This window comes from Esox lucius, chromosome 9, assembly GCF_011004845.1.
Source record: "Esox lucius isolate fEsoLuc1 chromosome 9, fEsoLuc1.pri, whole genome shotgun sequence".
Classification (NCBI taxonomy): domain Eukaryota; kingdom Metazoa; phylum Chordata; class Actinopteri; order Esociformes; family Esocidae; genus Esox; species Esox lucius.
This window is the reverse complement of record NC_047577.1, coordinates 20,418,480-20,436,619: the sequence shown is the minus strand read 5'-3', so window position 1 is coordinate 20,436,619 and position 18,140 is coordinate 20,418,480. Positions and strand designations below refer to the sequence as shown.

General features: G+C 40.2%; 2 protein-coding genes and 1 long non-coding RNA gene across 5 annotated transcripts in view; 1 reads left to right on the top strand and 2 right to left on the bottom strand.

The window, feature by feature from the left end:
* The first annotated feature begins 4,566 nt into the window (after window positions 1-4,566).
* On the top strand, window positions 4,567-14,482 carry LOC105021584 (integral membrane protein GPR137B). Its single transcript, XM_010889359.5, has 7 exons — window positions 4,567-5,225; window positions 6,270-6,319; window positions 10,199-10,421; window positions 11,900-12,049; window positions 12,214-12,342; window positions 12,685-12,806; window positions 13,858-14,482. Exons 1-7 carry the CDS (start codon window positions 4,758-4,760, stop codon window positions 13,967-13,969), a joined length of 1,254 nt encoding a protein of 417 aa, XP_010887661.2. The 5' UTR covers window positions 4,567-4,757; the 3' UTR covers window positions 13,970-14,482.
* On the bottom strand, window positions 5,183-6,051 carry LOC117594835. 2 transcript variants are annotated; one of them, XR_004576093.1, is made up of 3 exons: window positions 5,963-6,051; window positions 5,789-5,872; window positions 5,183-5,271 (listed from the first exon to the last, which is right to left on the bottom strand). It is a non-coding gene; the product is annotated as an uncharacterized LOC117594835 (long non-coding RNA). The 2 variants fall into 2 exon arrangements; XR_004576092.1 differs by lacking the exon at window positions 5,183-5,271 and adding an exon at window positions 5,411-5,491.
* Window positions 14,483-15,090: 608 nt separating the features above from the next.
* Window positions 15,091-18,140, bottom strand: part of ero1b (endoplasmic reticulum oxidoreductase 1 beta) — a 35,045-nt gene continuing 31,995 nt past the window's right edge. For both annotated transcript variants that reach the window (XM_010889357.5, XM_010889358.5), the window contains exon 16: window positions 15,091-18,019. In XM_010889357.5, coding sequence (XP_010887659.1) covers window positions 17,959-18,019 — 61 coding nt within the window. In that variant the 3' untranslated portion in view covers window positions 15,091-17,958. The remainder of the gene's footprint in view (window positions 18,020-18,140) is intronic.

Here is an 18,140-nt window from a genome sequence, read left to right as displayed (position 1 = left end):
CAGAGATTTCTCTGGATTCTCTGAATCTTTTAATTATATTACGTACCATGGATGATGAGATCCCCAAACTGTCTACAATTTTACATTGAGAAACATTATTCTTTAATTGTTGCACTATTACACAGCGTTTACACAACTTTCAGCTTGATTCAAAATACATTTCAGGTATCAAAATGTATTTCAAAATGTATAAATTAATTTAAATGTTGTCCCAATGTATTACACTGACAAACATGGTCTCATTACAATATGTATTTTGTGTAGAAAATACTTTCCCAAATGCATTTTTCATATGTATTTACTGTAAATGACTGGTCACCCCTCTGAGCCTGGTTCCTCTCTAGGTTTCTTCCTAAATGTGGGCCTTTTTTTCCTAGCCATTGAAATTCAACACTGTTGTTGTTTGCTCCTTGGGGTTTCAGGCTGCGTGTTTTTGTAAAAGCACATTGTGACAATGGCTGATGTAAAAAGGGCTTTATAAATTAATATGATTGATTTACCTTGTGGTCCTGTTATGTTCGAGTGATTGTTGTCATAGGCTTTTGTATGTTCTAGTAATGTAAGCAATCATTTCCCATCTAGTTTTTGTAGGGATGTTTTCATAAAATGTTGTTATTTCACATTAACCTCATGTAGAGTTGACAGAATGTCTCATGTGATCACTTGTATATTAATTGAGTGTTAATTGATAAAACATTTAACCAGGGCTCATATTATTTTCCTAAACAGTTTAATTGCTAAGAGAGAGTGATGAACTGTGCTCTGGCTTGACTATTGTTCCCATGGTCAGTGCAATGAGTGGTTGTTGTTATCTCATATTGAGGACAGAAGGACCTGTAGCTTGTCTTTGACTCTCTTGGCAAAATCATTTTAGCAATACATTTACAAAAGGCGTTATCTTACAGTCAGCAAGATATTTTTACGTACTCCAGCGACATTCGTAAGACTAGCTTATCTTTGTTTGGAGCAGTGTGTATGGCGCCCGACAGGAGAGCGGAAAGTTGCGTGTTCGTAAAACAGCCATGCATTTATAATAATACCATCCATCCATCCATCTTCTTCCGCTTATCCGGGGACGGGTCGCGGGGGCAGCAGTCTAAGCAGGGATGCCCAGACTTCCCTCTCCCCAGACACTTCCTCTAATAATACCATTTTTCGAAATATATTTAAAGGAATCCAATTGCAACACTTTGACATAAATAAATCAAATGTATAGAGATAATATATTTAAAATACATATATTTTCCGTATGGGTAAATCCGACAAATTGAATTGGCAAACTAAGTCCACAGCTGCTTTGACTGGCTGTGCTAGCTAACGCAAACATGGCATGTAAATGTTCCTTGGGAGTGGAGGGAAGAGGTGATTGTTATAACTGCTCATTTCGGTTCTGATTTATTCCCACTAGGCCACCAAAGATCCATTGCAAACGATTAAAACTAACGTCACTTGAATAATTTGAATGTGAATTCTGGTTATCAATTAAAAGACTTGATTACGTTTGGTCACACGAGTAAAGTAAAAAAGAAGACGTTATTCATTAGACCTCGACTGACGATTTGTCCGATGCGAATTTCTCCACCCCCACCTTATCGGTTATAATGACACTGTGTAAAACATGTTTGTAATCCACTTCCAAAAGGATTTATTTTGGGCTTATACATTTTTATTTTATTTAGATGTCTTATTCTTTGCGAACTTGTCGTGAAAGCAGAACGGACCGGTTAGAGAAATTGGTGATTCGCTGCCCTTACGAAATGAACTATTATTACGTTTCGTTTTAGAATTTTAGAATATTAATCACATTTGGAATGTTTCATTATTTATCCAAACTCCTCAACAGTACGTACCTAAAATGGAAAACGTGAGTAGATTATTCTTTTACAATTTTCTTGTTTTACAAAGTCAAGACGCTGGACATGCAAGCTAGTAAGCCAATTAGGCAAAACGGCCTGAGGAGATGTCATTGTCTAACAACTTTCTATTGAGCCTTTTAAAGAAAATAGAGGATCTATTTAAAAGTAATGTAAATGCAGTGAACTTAAAATAAATTGTAGTAGGATACACATCCTTGTCCCCCCTTCAGGTATACAATTTGGGGTAAAATCGATTGTTATTGTATCTGCAGGGTCCAAAGATCCATACTGTCCATAGTTACAGTGACCTACAGGTCCAAGTTAAAATGGCATGCAAGGTTGGAACTGCTGACCAGTTCAAGGCCAAGGTCCTTTGGAAGTCCATCCTGTGTGCTGACCCTAGAAACCCTTCTGCAATCAGGATGGTCCTGAGAAGGGTTGGTTGTTCAGGCTCATGTCAAAAGACTGATTTGGCTTCTGAGCTGAGCCAGAAGGCTTTACCGTCCCATAATGCTGTGCAGCAGAAGGAGGCCATCACCAAACCCATTCAGGTGTCCTTTCCCTTAATATAAATTTAATTACAACTCCTTGCCCTTGTGTCAGGTATACATTTTAGAGTGTAGGACTATCCATTTTTATTGTGTCTGCAGGGTCCCAAGTTCACCCAAGTATACCAGTCAGGGGCCATCCCTACTCTCCATAGTTACAGTGGCCTACAGGTCCAAGTTAAGGCATCTCAAAATGCTGAAACTGCTGACCAGTGCAAGGCCAAGGTCCTCTGGAAGTCTGTCCTGTGTGCTGACCCTAGAAACCCTTCTGCAATCAGGATGATCCTGAGAAGGATTGGTTGTTCAGGCTCATGTCAAAAAACTGATATGGCATCTGAGCTGATCCAGCAGGCTTTGCCATCCCAGAATGCCGTGCAGCAGAAGGAGGCCATCACCAAACCATGTCAGGTGTCCTCCTTCCTTTCCTGGAAGCGGATGAGGGATAGCCTTGATCAGGAACTGAAACAGTCCAACCACAAGAGGCCAAAACTGGTGGTCAAGGGCCCCAGCAGCACTCTCCCTCAGAAGCAGCAGCAACAGAGGAACAAGCCCACTGGTACATCAATTCAGGCATCTGGCAGCAGGGGGCGCAAGAGAGCAGCAAGCCAGGATGAATAACGAGAAGCCCTCCTATACACTTACATTCATACACGCACATATTAGGGTTTGGGTCAACTCTATTTCAGTTCAGTCAATTCAGGAAGAAACTAAAATTCACATTCTAAATTCCACTTCTTTCTCATAAGAGGCAATGAGGAAAATTGGAATTGGAAAGTCAGTTTATTTTTACTTGTTGAATTAACTAAAGTGAAAAGGAATTTAACCCAACAAATACACACACACATTAGAGTTGGGTCAACTCTATTTGAGTTCAGTCAATTCAGGAAGAACCTAAAATTCACATTCTAAATTCCATTTATTTCTCACGAGAGGCAATAAGGAATATTGGAATTGGAAAGTCAGTTTTTTTTTACTTGTTGAATTAATTTAAGTGAAAAGGAATTTAACCCAACAAATACACACACACGCTAACACACACAGAAAGATTACTTCTTAAGGATTGCAGCAGGATTTCAGCATCATACTATTCAGTAAAAAAAATAAAAACATTAATTAGCATACAACCAGACAGTAATGAGTTGTTATTCTAAATCTACATACTGTATATTCCACACTGGCTACAGCAGCCCCATATACAGTACTCAGTTTTGTTGCCAGCGGTTTAGAGATTAATGGGTGTGTGTTGTGTTATTTTGAGGGGACAGCAAATTTACACTGTTATACAAGTCATTCTATGTTGTCACATAAACAGATATAATCAAATATTTACTAAAATGTGAGGGGTGTACTCACTTTTGTGAGATACTCTATATGTCTAATTGTCCCTGGATGATTACAATTTAACAATCCAAGAAATGTACAACACTATAAATAGTTTATGGTGAGGGTGTAGGATTCATTGTGGAAATAGGGACTCATATACAGTATTCACAATAAGTACCATTATTGTGCAGAAGTAACATTTTGGCACTTTACCCCAGCAGCTGTGAATATGAAGTAACACTGGCACAGAAGTGTAGTTACATTTCATGTCATAATATTCCCTGCCTTCCCAGTTTAGGTTCTGTAGCTTATGTGTTAGTTAACATTTCTGTTAATCTAAAGGTATAGGTTCAATATACAATATATTTTATTACAAGAAAAAATAGTTTTTAAATGGAAGTGGTTATTAACAAACGTATGTTCAGTGACACATAACATCTGTGGGATACATCCACAAACTGCAGAATGGATGGAGGACAGAAGCAGTGACAGAGGAGACCACAATGGGGGAGGGCAACCCAAAAGGTATTTGGCATAGACTGCAGGATGATGCGGCCCATGATGCTGGAGCTAGATTGGGACAGACAGGTCCCCCAAGCACGTTGGTTAAGGTACAATCTGCTCTCCTCTCCCTTCATCCCACCCCACCTCGCTCCCTTTTTCTCGATGCATCTGTTTCCTTCCCCCCTCCTCTTTAACTGCATCACGGTCTCATGCTGAGGCCTCAGCCAATGAAACACTCCGAGCCCCAGTCATGTGACATCATCCTCCAACCGCTATCCAAGGAGCACCGGCAGAAAGAGGGCAGTGTCTTGTTTTCCCCCGTCTCACTCTCTCTCTCTCTCTTCCTCCCTCTCTGCTTTCTCTCCCTCCTTCCTTTCGCTGAGTCAGACACCGGGGCTGTGTGTCGGAACCTTAGGCTCCATGGAGGGGAGGCATCGGCTCTACCAGCCGCGATACAGCAGTGTTGCCTGAGAGGGACAGAAGAAAAGGAATATCCTTGTTTTTCTCCCTGGCCGAGGTAAAGAGGATGAATGGAGAAGAGATGGGCACATCCCTGGAACCGTTGTCCCCTGTGGTGGCGGAGCAAGGTGCCGTCTGGGGGGTGTCGACGGCACCCGAGCCAGCTGCCATAGCGGCCGCTGCCGGCAACGGCTCCATGCCCGCCCCGCCCCCCACCATGGCCCCGGCCATCCCTCCCTACGTCAAGCTGGGCCTCACCGTGGCTTACACGGTCTTCTACTCGCTCCTCTTCGCCTTCGTCTATGCCCAGCTATGGCTGGTGCTCCGCTACCGCCACAAGCGCTTCAGCTATCAGACGGCGTTCCTCTTCCTGTGCCTGCTGTGGGCCGCCCTCCGCGCCCTCCTCTTCTCCTTCTACTTCCGCGACTGCGTCACGGCCAACGCGCTGGGGCCCTTCGCCTTCTGGCTGCTCTACTGCTTCCCCGTCTGTCTGCAGTTCTTCACGCTGAGCCTCATGAACCTCTACTGCGCCCAGGTTGGGACAGGATTGGCTCCCAGGGGCCACCTTGAGGGAGGAGGGTCTTGGAGAGGGACATTGGCCAAATTGATGCAATTTTGGGTGTCCATTAGGGTCTTAAATGAGGATTATAGTTGGATGGCTTTCATTTAGATATTCATACGCCATAGTTCTGAGTACCAATGCATGTTAACACATTGATGCGTGAGTGTTGTATACAATAATTGGCTGTGAGGAGGTGTGGAGGCAGCTCAAGGAAAAAGGCAGGAGTGAATGTGTGAAATCTTGACAAAGGAAGAATTATATCAATGTTTCAATAATTCAGTGGCTTAGCAAAGCTGTTTCTTGTTTAAGTGCAGACTCAGCATTTAATTGTTATATAATCATATAGTACATATGATGTTGCTTTTCAATGGACTATGGATCACTATCGGATTCATATCATTCAGTGGTGTCACATACTGTGATTCAATGATTGACAGTCAAATCACATATTTAACCTAACCTGTTTCACGTCGGCATAGTCAGCCAAAAAAGCAAGCAACGCAGAAAGAAAAGCACAGGGGCCAGGAAATACTCACGAGACGGAGGACAGCCAGGCTCATTAAACAGCATTCGTCTACAGACGCCAGTGTTTTTTAGCTCATTTGAAATGTTCAGCCCCACTGTTGGCAATAAAAGGTCATTGCTACATGTATTCTCAGCATTAGCTCCATTCACATGCTGCTCTTATAGATAATACAGACTGGCCTTACTGGTTCGATGTTCACATCACGTCATGAGTTGGTTTTGGTGCTTTTCATAGTAACTGATAAGAGGTCAGTCAACGTAGTTAAAAAGGGTTCCTGTTGATGAAATCCTTCCACATATCTGATCTGGTGTCAGCCTTAATTCACTAACTGGTTCCTTCACCGAGAGGCCACGTTGTGGATTGTTCGTTTTCGTTCTCTTGGGTTATGTGAAACGGTGGCAACAGCAGATTACAGTCACCTCTTAACATTCCCAAAGACCAGTGGGAAAATGTCCAAAGTCTAACTCACTTTCTGATGTCACCCAAAACAGGTTTACTTCAAGGCAAAGTCCAAATATTCCCCAGAGCTCCTTAAATACAAGTAAGTAGTTGCCTACATCCTTTCAGGGCTCTCACATAATTCATAAACTGTAGATATATCCCAGAGATTTTATTTACTTAAAAAATCCAGACCATTTCACAGTAATGTGAAAAAGTTAGTTAGTTGGATTTTTTTGGGCACATGGATATTAATTCTTTCTTTCAACACCTGACAGATAATTGTCACCTAATATAACAAATGATATTGAAAGATCAGACTTTCCAATCCTTTATTCATGAAAAATCTAAATAAATGCAATTTTATAGTGTGGAATAAGTACACCCTAGCTGCAATAGCTGGTGTTGCCCCGTTGGCTGAAATAACAATGTAGTCGTTTCTTATAACTGTGCCATTGCATCCCCCCCCCCCCTTTCTTCATTTTGAGGCATTCTGTTGCAGTTTTGCTTGTGTGTTTTGGATGATTTTTAGATCTATATTCACTTCAGCTTTTTAATAGATGGCCTCACATTCTCCCCAATAATTTTATGATATAATTTGGAATTTATTGTTCACTCCATGGCACGCCACTGTAACCAATCGTAAATGGTCATTATAATTTTAGTTGCTAGCATCTTGATTATCTAACAGGTCTTAAATTGACTAGAGAGTATTAACAAACCAGTGGTTGTGGGTTGAGCAGTTACCCTAATAATGGCAGGGCTTGCTCTTCTACAGGACCTCTGCGGTGAGATGCGAGTGTTCCGTGACCGCTGTGATTTTTTCATGGGGAATCTCGAATGGGTAAAAAAAAAAAAGGTGTCAATTTATAGGTTGAGTATTGCCACATTCGCATAAATTAAGGGGGTGTCGTATGTAAATGAGGACAGGTGCTGTGCGTTCACGTCTTTATACGATTAATCAATCTGCGATGACATCTAGGCTCATTTCGAAGAGGTGCGGCAGTTTCATAAATCACAATCTGAAAAAATAACGAGATATTTTGTGAGCAGGTTACACGAATGAGAGCCATTGGCCCTCGTTCATGACACCTTCTCAGAAAATATCTCAGATTCAAATGTTGGGAGAGACTTACGATCATCTCTGGTCGAAACTGTCACACCTGGTCGAAATGAGCTTAGATGTCATCGCAGATGGACTAACCGGATAAAGACGTGGACGCGAGAACGCGCTGCAACGGTCCTTATTTACACATGACACACCCGTAATTTATGTGGGTGTGGCGATCAGCAACCTATGAATTGAGAGATTTCAACATAAATTATAACCTGAAAAGGCTAATTAACCATTCCTCATTCTCCATGACGAAATGAGTGCAGTAACATTTTTGTGTCTCAGACCAAAGTCCTTTAAAAGAGCAAGCACTGCCATGTTTAGGGTAACAGCTAGACCCAGAACCGCTGGTTTATTTATGTTCTCACTTGTCTATTTTAGACCTGTTAGCTGATAAATATGCCAGCCACCGAAATAATAACGACCATTTATGATCACCATGTATGTTGATACGGCCTGAGTTACTTAGGAAAATCTAGGAAAAGCAAGTTTATTTTTAGTGCATTACATGCACACAGGCGTAAATCCTGGGAGGGACGGGGGGACACGACCGATTTCTGACGTTTAATAGTGCGTTTTTAAGTTTTCCCCCACCATTCGCCTCACAATTGTTCGATTCATTCATTGCATGCATGCGTGGGAATCTGACAGTCTGTTATTGGTGGCTGACTTTCAGTAAGTAGTTAAAATACATTTCTTTCCTTCTAACACTGAATACAATAAAACACATAACCGTCACCAGTCTTCATGTTCACTACATTGAATTATAGGTCACACTTTATGTTAGCTAGCTGACGTTTGCTAGATAGCTACTATAAAATCAACCAGTGTTTGCAGTTGTTCGAATTCGAGTCAATGACAGAAGCTTACAGTGCAATTTAGTGTTCGTGTCTACTCAATGCACGTAGCTATTGTGAGATTAATCCAGTAAGTGGATTTGTTTTATGTTGGTAGGGTTCACACAATAGCTTACTTTGCAGAGCTACAGTAGTGACTCAACCAATGGCGCAAAATAAACAGTATTACAGAACTACACTTGTCCCAAGTGTCCTAAGTTGTTCTTGAGAAATTGTAACATTATTGTCCCCTCCAAAGTTGATTGATCAGATTTTCGCCCCTGCATACACAAAGGCATTTCAAGCCTTCCAAATGCTCCAACAACAGAAATAAGAGAGAGAATGCAGAATAAAATGAAATAATACAATAAGTGCCTACGGTACTGATACAATATGTGTTAAATTCCTTGTCATCTTATTTTATATGACCTATTATTATTATAATTTTGGTTGTTGTTATGGAGGCTGTTACGATTGCTATATTTCGTGATAATGGTCTTATTGCAAATCGAGCATGATCTTATTTTTTGGCGATGGTTTACACGGTCTCCGACTAGACGTGGGTTTGATCGTAAGGATACGACAAAAATAATATTGACAAATACCAGCTCTGTCGTTGAAATGATCATATGATCATTTTAAGATCAAATTCGTAAGCATGTTTCATGAATGAGGGCCATCGTTCCTGTAGTTTTGATCTTTACCTAGGTGTTGTCTGGAAAACAACTGTTGTGTCGTTTTTGAGAGCAGAGGCTTCTGTTTTTGAGAGCAGAGGCTTCTTTTCTGACCTCCCATGTAGGCCAGGTTTGTGCCGTCTATTTCTGACAGTTGACTCATGAACTTTGACGTTGAAAGTGGCAAGAGAGGTCAGATCCATCGATGTTACCCTGGGGTTCCTATAAACTTTTCTCTTTCGGTCAGCTTTTGGTCTGAATTTGGTGGGAGGATCTGTCCTATTTGGATTGCCAGTGGTCTGTGATTTTCTCTATTTATAGACAAACCTTAGGACAGTGGAATGTACATTATTCAATACTACTACAAATATTGCTGCTAGTACACAGTATTCTTTTAAACTGCTGCTAGTGTACGGTGTTATGTATATTATTGCTTATTTGTTTGCAATATTTTTGCTGTATATATGTTTTCTTCACTAATTCTCACTACATAGTTGTAGTGTGCTATGCCTCAATTCATAAGTTTATTACACTCTATATCTTATATATCTCTATTATATATATCTGTAATATCTTATTATATTCAATAATTCCACCAAATTACATTGTTCTGTATATTATTGCCATATTTGCCATATCTATAATGTTCAGTACTACTACCCAGATTGCTGCCTCATTTACAGTATGCTCTAAACTGTTGCTAGTGTACAGTTATGTTTATATTATTGCTTTAGTTTTTGTTTGGCTTTATTTTTGCTTATATTCTTCTTCTTAATTCTTGTTACATAGTGGTCGGGTGCCATGTCACAAGAATTTCAATGTGTTGTTCTGTGCTTTTGTCAAATACACCTTGAAACTTGAAACACTCAATTGCTTGGAAATAGCATTTTAACCCCTCCCTAATCATGAGCATCAGTAGTACCTCTTCTTGGCATGATGTTATCACACACCAATATGGTTAAAATGTAACCAGGCCAAGTATCTAATCTTAATGGAAGATGGAATCTTCTCATGTCTATAACTATTTTCTAATACTTTCTAATACAACGGTTGTGGTGCATCTGACTCTACTTTTACCCATTTGTTTGTGAAAGTAGGGGTGTACAAACTTATCCTGCATAAGGAAATTGCATTTATGTTCATTTCAATTGCATAAAAGGTTTCAAAGTTTAATATGCTTCTGTGTGATGAATTACATTGGGTTACCTTTAGCCAAGGACATGTTTGGAATTTAGCTCAGATATTCATGTGTCCAAAGTGTGAAAAAATAAAACATTCTAGAGGGTGTGCTTACTTTTCACATTACTTTACTGCAGTGCTCCAGAAAAACATTTAATTGTATATCTTTTAATCAACAGGCTCCCTCTCTACCTGGTCTTCTTGGCGGTCAGTCTTCTCTTCCTGGTAGTCAACCTGGCCTGTGCCCTGATGGTTAAGATGACTGCAGCTGAGGTCAAGACCATTGTCCTGGTCAGAGTCACAATCAACGATACACTCTTCGTGCTCTGTGCCGTCTCGCTCTCTGTCTGTCTCTACAAGGTGGCTAAGATGTCCTTGGCCAGCATATACCTCGAGTCAAAGGTGGGACCCTCAACAGCAGTAGATTGGGGACTATCCATATCAAGTGTCTCATAGGGGTGACTAGTGGTAATACTCCCAGCTTAGACACATGACCCCTCTCTCAATGAAATACCCTCCAAAATAGGTAAAACCTTTAACAAAAATGTGCCCTCCCAGTTAGGTAATGTCTGCTTGTGACCATAAACTTAAGCAAGAAGTGTCCTGACATTCCAGAATCCTGACATTCCTAGAGTAATTACTGTTTTAATCTTTTACAAAAATGTGTATGTTGCTGTAAAGGTTTCACAAAAAATCACAAAATGCACTTCTGCTACAATTCACCTTATAATAACATTTATTCACTCTGGTATATGACGAACTTCAAGTTAAAGGCAACACATTGAAATTTGTATATAACGTTTTGCAATGACATTTCAGAAGATTTCAGAAGATGCTGACCACTGATAGGCAGGCAAGGCAAGGCAATTTTATTTATATAGCACATTTCATACACAATGATCATTCAAAGTGCTTTACATAAATATCCATTTGAAATAAGAAAGAATAAAAACCATTAAGAATATAAAATCAAATACAGAACAGTGAAGAAATAAGAAAAATTAAAACCGTTAAGAATATAAAGTCAAATACAGTTTAGAATAAAAAATATAATGTATAATGATAATGTTTCACAGTACTACCTACAGTGTTGTGATTGGCCATGATACTTGCTTATTGATTTCTTGCACTGTTGTCAAAATGGAACACTGCATTTTGTCACTGGGAAAAGCTGCAACGTAGAAATCACAGTATTTTCCTAAAGTTGCTAACTTGGTCTTTATGTTATAAAACATTCACTGAATATTGCAAATATGTAAAGCGCGGTGAAATGTTTTTAATAACAAAACAGTGTTTACAACTGTGTAAAACTGGCAAGAAATATGAAATGGAGGGAAAATTCATTTTGAACATGGTGGTCAGTAGTCCATTTAGGTCATCTGACCAGTATCTGAACGGTTGCTAGACTGAATTCCATAGCTGGCAAGGTTCTGTCCCTGAGCTAGTCAAACTAATTGCTCCTATATCCTTGTTGTAAATGAGAATGGGTCCTCAGTCAATTTACCTAGTAAAAGGTGTTTTCTTGAAATTCTTCTACATGGAAGACAAACCCCTGAGTAGATCCTTTAAATTAGCACCCCATCTTAAAGGCACTTGATACATACAGTCCCAGATTTCCATGGAGCTAGACTAGGTCTGTTCCACACGTCCTTGACTAAAAACTCAAGCTCAATAGAGATTCTGGGTATTGCAGGAGTAGACTTTATCCTTGTCTGCAAAATTGACCCAATGTGCAAAGTTAAAGTTAAATGAAAGACAAATAAGAGTCAGGCTAGATCAAATTTAAAAAGCAGTTCAAATGATTCCTTTCATTTCATGACCCATCTTCTGTAATGCCAATTGGTAGCCTAGTCCATGAGCTCCTTCACTATTGGTTGCAGGGGACATCGGTGTGTCAGGTGACTCTGATTGGTGTCCTGGTGGTTCTGCTTTATGCATCACGGGCCTGCTACAACCTGGTGGTGCTAGCTCTGACTGACATCGAGAACATCAACTCTTTTGACTATGACTGGTACAACGTGTCCGACCAGGTAAGGATCACAGTACCTCAGACAGAACGATGGCAAGAGTGTCGGGAAGGGAGACAAGCACACTCCAATTCAATACTGTCAACCCTATGCCGTCACAGACCCACAAATGGGGACCCTCTGGAGGAATAAACATGTTTAAAATTTCACACTGTCTGCCTGTACAGGCAGACTTGAAGTCCTCTCTGGGGGACGGCGGCTACATTGTGTTTGGTGTGATCCTCTTCGTCTGGGAGCTGCTGCCAACCTCCTTAGTGGTCTTCTTCTTCAGGGTCCGCCGGCCACCACAGGACAGAGTGAGTGTGTGAGGTTGGCTGGTTTAGATGGGAACAGAAGTCTGGAAATACTTGCTTGATTCAGCATGAACTAACCGTCCCGCTGTTTACCAGTTAGTGACTGGGGAATGGTGAAGCTGGGGAATGGTGAAGCTGGGGAATGTGGTAGTATCAACCTTGTGTGTACCAATGAAAAACGACCATGCTGAGCGAAGTGTAATAAGAACTGTACAGGCTTGTAGAGATGTACTTGGAGGGAACATTTGTCTGTCTTCTACCATTCCGCAATGAATTGAACCATCTTAAACTGGGCTCTTAAATAAAGTGTAACTAGCAGCGTATTTGATTATGCGGTCGTTGTAGAGTGGATCAGGGATCCCGAATCATGTGCTGTCATCAAGACGCTACTTCTTTGACAACCCCCGTCGGTACGATAGCGATGACGACCTTGCATGGAGCATCCCTCCTCAAAACAACTCCACAAGGTACAGTACTTCACATCCCTAAGATTTCATTGAAACAATAACGGTTTGCAAAGGGCCCTCACTCTTTGCAGGTAGTCAATGTGCTTACAGGTAAATAGCAAAGAGGTCAAATATTTTTTTTTTAAAGGTCTGATGACTGGTAAACATGCTTTAAGTCTATGGCTTGGTTTCCAATGAGAAAATTTTTCTCATGCTTGATTTAGAGCTAGCTCCATAGTGTTCCATTAAGCTCTCTGGCAAAGCCACATTTTCTTGGAATGGAGGATTGGGACAGCCATCATAGCTTCCAGCACTAGAACTAGAACACCTTATACGTCTCTAGAAGGAAAGAAAATGTCTTGGGAGAATTGTTTAATCTTCACTGTTTAACCAATCCAGTAAATGTGGAGGAGTTGAGTGTAGGGTTGGTTAATGTCCAAAAGTGAAGGTTGGGTAACACTTAAAATTTTCCTATTGAAATATTTGAATCGTAACATCCTTTGTTGGGGACCCCAGACAGAGTTTCAATGAAGAAGCTTAAAAAAAAAAATTTGCACAACTGAAAAAATGCCCAACTGAAACAAGACTATAAAGTGCCCTGACCTAGACAGTGTGGCATGGTAGCAGGGGGATTATAGTTTGGGGTAGCTTTGCCTCAGGGCCTTGCCTACTCACCGTCACAGATTCAACCATGAAATGTACACTTTACCAGAGTATACTGGAGAACAGTGAGTCTGTCTGTCAAAAAGCTGAAGCTGAACCAAAAATGGATCAAAGTCTAAAGCCTGATCTTTAATCCCATTGGAATGCTGAGGGGTACTGGAAATGGGTGATACAAGACTGCACCGTAACGTCTCACATTTGAAGCGGTTCTGTGAGGAAGACTGTGCAAAAATGATTCCCTGTCAAACCATAATGTTTTAGTGTTATTCATTAAATTATATCTGACAAGTATTGAAGAGCATATCCGTACATGTCAAATAGAAAATATTTCACGTGGTAACTTTATTTCTCATAGCACTGTAATAGCTAGAAAATAACCAGGTAACTGGTTGATCTTTTCTACCAATAGCCTAAATACAGATGGCTATGACTGCGGAAGCCGTAACAGCAGTTTCACCATTCACACCGGGACGGACGAACAACGGTTGGCGCCGGTTACGGGAGACCTCCATCTACACTGACACATCCAGGGTCGGGGTTTGAACCAGTCCGATGTACAGCACCGCAATGCACTTTGTAAACTCTGACACTTGTTGACAGTATCCGTATTTTGTCCATAATCAGCCACCACATTAGTCACCAAGCAAGGGCCATTAGCGATAAGGTAGATATTTTAGAATGCGGTCTAGAAAACCAATGACATAAAACCATATCTTAAGCTAGTGCCAAGTTATTCACAAAATTAGACATGAAAGTAGTTGACCATAGACAATATACATAGCTATATATAATCATACAATGACGAATACAAATGTAATTTCTACATGTGCAGTAAATATGACTATGAACAAATATTAATTTATTGGTGACGTACAGGTGAAACAGATGGATTCTATATTTCTAACAGGAGATGGTGTTTTGTATGTCCTTTGTAAAGCATAATGTTTGCACTGATCAGATGCTCTATTTTGTGTCAACTGTCTTGTGATCATGTAACCATGAATAAAATGAAATTTTGGTTGTGAAATACTCAATGTGATGTTAAACAATTGTTTTTTTAATGTTTTATGGTATTGAACCAAACAATTTCATTACTATATTTTTATGATCGGAAAGATAACAATAAGTCCCAATAACACAACAGAATTATTTTCATGTTATTTTCAAAAAGTTATTCAATAAATGATCACGGATTGCATATTTTATCACCATACTGTTTTGAATGTGAGGGCAGATGTCCAAAACATGACATAATAAATAAGTAATTAGTACTTAATAAGTAATGGGTAGCTAAAACCTATCATTATGACAATGCCATCTTAAACTGAAGGGAGTTCACAGAATGTTAGTGTAATTTGGCATAACTTGCTATTTTTGACTGACTTTGCAAGCAAATGGCCACATTGCCACATATCTAAAACAAATGTTATGACATAATATTGGCATACTTCATCACATTACCATGCCCCTGAGGTGTAATTTAGATGACACAGTAGTCAGGCCCTGTTTGAAGTCATATCAATCAGTTCAACTTTTGATCATCAGTGCAAAGTGTAACATCTCTTTCTGTGAGGAAAACATTTAATTGTTCCCTAAGTGGATGTACATGATTGCTATAACACAACAAATCAGAAGACAGTTCTGAATGACAACCAGAAATATTTATTCCTCTCTTTAAATAAATACAGTATACATTTCAATAGGTGGAACTATATATATTCATAGACAGAAAACCTTTCAGTAATTTTCCTTTTTCAAATAGCACAACTGTATGGGTAATCTGAATATATTACGAAGGCAGAGACAGCAGAAGAGCGTGGAGGTCATTGGCTACAAAATGGTAGATTTCATCCTAGAAAGCAGGTGGGTTTTTCCACAAAACATGTTTGTTGTTGTTGAACTTTTAAGGCAGACATTTGGATTGCACGAGACGTTCTGGTGTTCTGAAAGCATGCAATGCTCAGACACGCGCACACACACGCACGCATACACACGCACACACACACGCGCAAACACTTCATCTTCAGTTCTCTCAATTGGAACAGTCCATTCAAATATCCACAGTGTTCACATTCACGGTGACAGCAGCATTGCCCTTTGGGTTAGCGTATCAGCTAACCTAGCTACCAGAATAGACTCAAGTACTACCTACTGGACCCCATTTCTACATTTGTTTGAATGGATTGGGATCTTTTACAAAATGAGTTAAAATGTATTACCCAGATATTGTCTGGCTACCAATAACTTGTCATGTTTGCACATAAGGCTATCCTCACTCGTGACATTTTCGAAAAAATGTTAAACAAGTGGCGGGAGGGAGTGGGGGTGGGGTGCAAAGCACTGGCATAACTATTGGGGGTTCAGGAGGTGCGATTGCATCCGGTCTCGCGGTAGGAGCGGCGCCCGAGGTGGCCACAATCAGAACATTTGTCATTTCTATGTTACCTCGCGTGTTTCTGTTGCGATATCATAATCAGACGGCGGATGTTAGCGTGATCTACAACAAGATCAGCTTCACGTGTGTGTGTGGGGGGGGGGGGGGGGGGGGGGGCTGAACGGACCACGCTACGTCAGTGATGCAAAGTCCAAAAATGCAGTTGATAATTACATGTGCTTTGCCGTGACAATATAAATAAAAGAAACATAAAATCTTTGGTCCACCTTGTAAAATAACAATTTCAGTCAGAAAAACTATTAAAATAAATTCCCAAAAAGAAAGTGTGGTTCTTCCATTTCAGGCTCTGACAGGAAACGTCATATCCATATCGGTATAAGCACAAACCCTGACAGAGTTAAACATAAATCATAACATTAATAACACTAGACATCCAATCTGCATGGTGCACAAAGGGCTCAGTTTGAGGGAATAACACGAAGTAAAGGACTGTAGATACACATTGGTAAACAATGTTTCAAAAGCCACAACTGGTGTAAATAGAGTCCATACTGCAAGTCAATCTGAATAATTGTATACTACCCCTACACTACTCCTAACCTAAACATATTTGAAAGTAATAGGTCCAATAAACCAGGCTTTGTCTAGCCCTGTAGAATAATTCTTTAGAATTTACTACAACTTTTATTGACAGAAGGCCCAGCCTATCGGCTAAATACCTAATGGCTTTTGCAAGAAGTGATTTTTTGACGGCACAATTGATATTGTCTAAAACTAAAATGTGTCAGGTTTGTCTGAACCTCCTATTCCTATATTGAGTTCATCTTGAAACTTCTTGTTTTCTCTCTCATTATTTCTTTATTCTTCTGTTTTTAGTTGGGCTATGTGTAAACAGGATGTTTCTGAGATGGAACTCCATTAGGGCCAAATGCTATAGATTCGTTAGAAACTGGAACAAAAAATAGTAAAGTATGCTTAGGCCCAAAAGTAAATTCAAACCAAACTGGAAAAATAAATAAAACAATAAGCTGGAAATTGGAGTGTCCAATGTACCACTACATTAGACTGGAAAGAGGTGGTGGGGGGGGACATTAAGCCCCATCTGACATTTGGCATTGCTTGTTGTACTCTCAACAATCTACATTGTTCAATTGCATTATGTTAATAGTCTAACTACTAGATATGTTGAACACGCATAAGGAATAGGCAATGTGTGCCTGTTGCCCTGCAAGACTTTAGTTTCTTTTTCATATTTAAATTATACCTTGAATAATTTGTGTGCTGGGCATTAAGACTGCATTACCAAATGGAGATGATGCTAAAACACCCCTAAACAGCACATATAAATGCACAGACACACAAAGACAAACGCACTCTCTTACATAGACGTTTGTTCAATCAATGCACACACATGTTGAGACAGGATAAAGTTACACATCAAGGACAGCAAAAGGCTGCGATGCTTATTAAGCTCATGGTCATAAAAGTACATAATGGATCGTAGTTCAAATTATCGATTAGCGGCAACTGGTGATGAACAACACACACACACACACACACACTCACAAACACACACCTCCAATAACATATGGGCTTACTCGAGGGTGGGTATAGCTTAACACTAGTATGCCTGAGATGGTTAACACTTTCACCCACAAAAAGTAAAAACTGAACTAAACAAGGAGGTACAGATTTCTCAGGCATCAAGCGACACTGTTCTCAAGAAAAACAATTACAATAAAAGGAAGGGAAAGAAAAAGGGGTGAAATAAAATGACAAGCCATGTACTCCAGAATGGAGTGCAGACAAAACACGTGCTGTGAAGTACTCCCCGTAGTTGAACTCAAGTTAGAATAATGCCATTTGGGCTGTATTTCAGGTTCTTAGGATGCAAAACACCTTTGGGGGAGGTTTTAGAGACTTAAAATGGGAGAGTTGGAGGGTAAGTAACTATTCATGTAGGAAGAAAGGAGGGAGGGATGGGGGTTAAGAGTCAATCCTGAAGTCCCTAAACATGGTCTTATCCTGGAGAGGAATAAAACTATTGCAGTTTTCTCTTGGCTGGCTCCACCTGGTGGCGGGAAGATGGTAGCACTGGTGGGAAGGGGGTGTTTGTTACCTCTTTTCCTTCAGCAAAGCCCGGAAATTATGAAGCTGGTGGATGCTTGTAGAGAGCCTAATGGTCATTTGAAAGAGAGGCAGACAGATAGAGAGAGAATGACAAAACCCAAGAGAGAAAGAAGGACAAGATTAACAGCTTTGCTAGCACAACTTGAATCCCCCTTTAGTTACACTAG

Excerpts from the sequence above, each read along its gene's own strand:
- LOC105021584 (XM_010889359.5), top strand. The coding sequence starts at position 4,758 with ATGAATGGAGAAGAGATGGGCACATCCCTGGAACCGTTGTCCCCTGTG. Across the intron at positions 12,343-12,684 it reads GCCGGCCACCACAGGACAGA|AGTGGATCAGGGATCCCGAA; the intron begins GTGAGTGTGTGA and ends CGGTCGTTGTAG. Across the intron at positions 12,807-13,857 it reads CCTCAAAACAACTCCACAAG|CCTAAATACAGATGGCTATG; the intron begins GTACAGTACTTC and ends TTCTACCAATAG.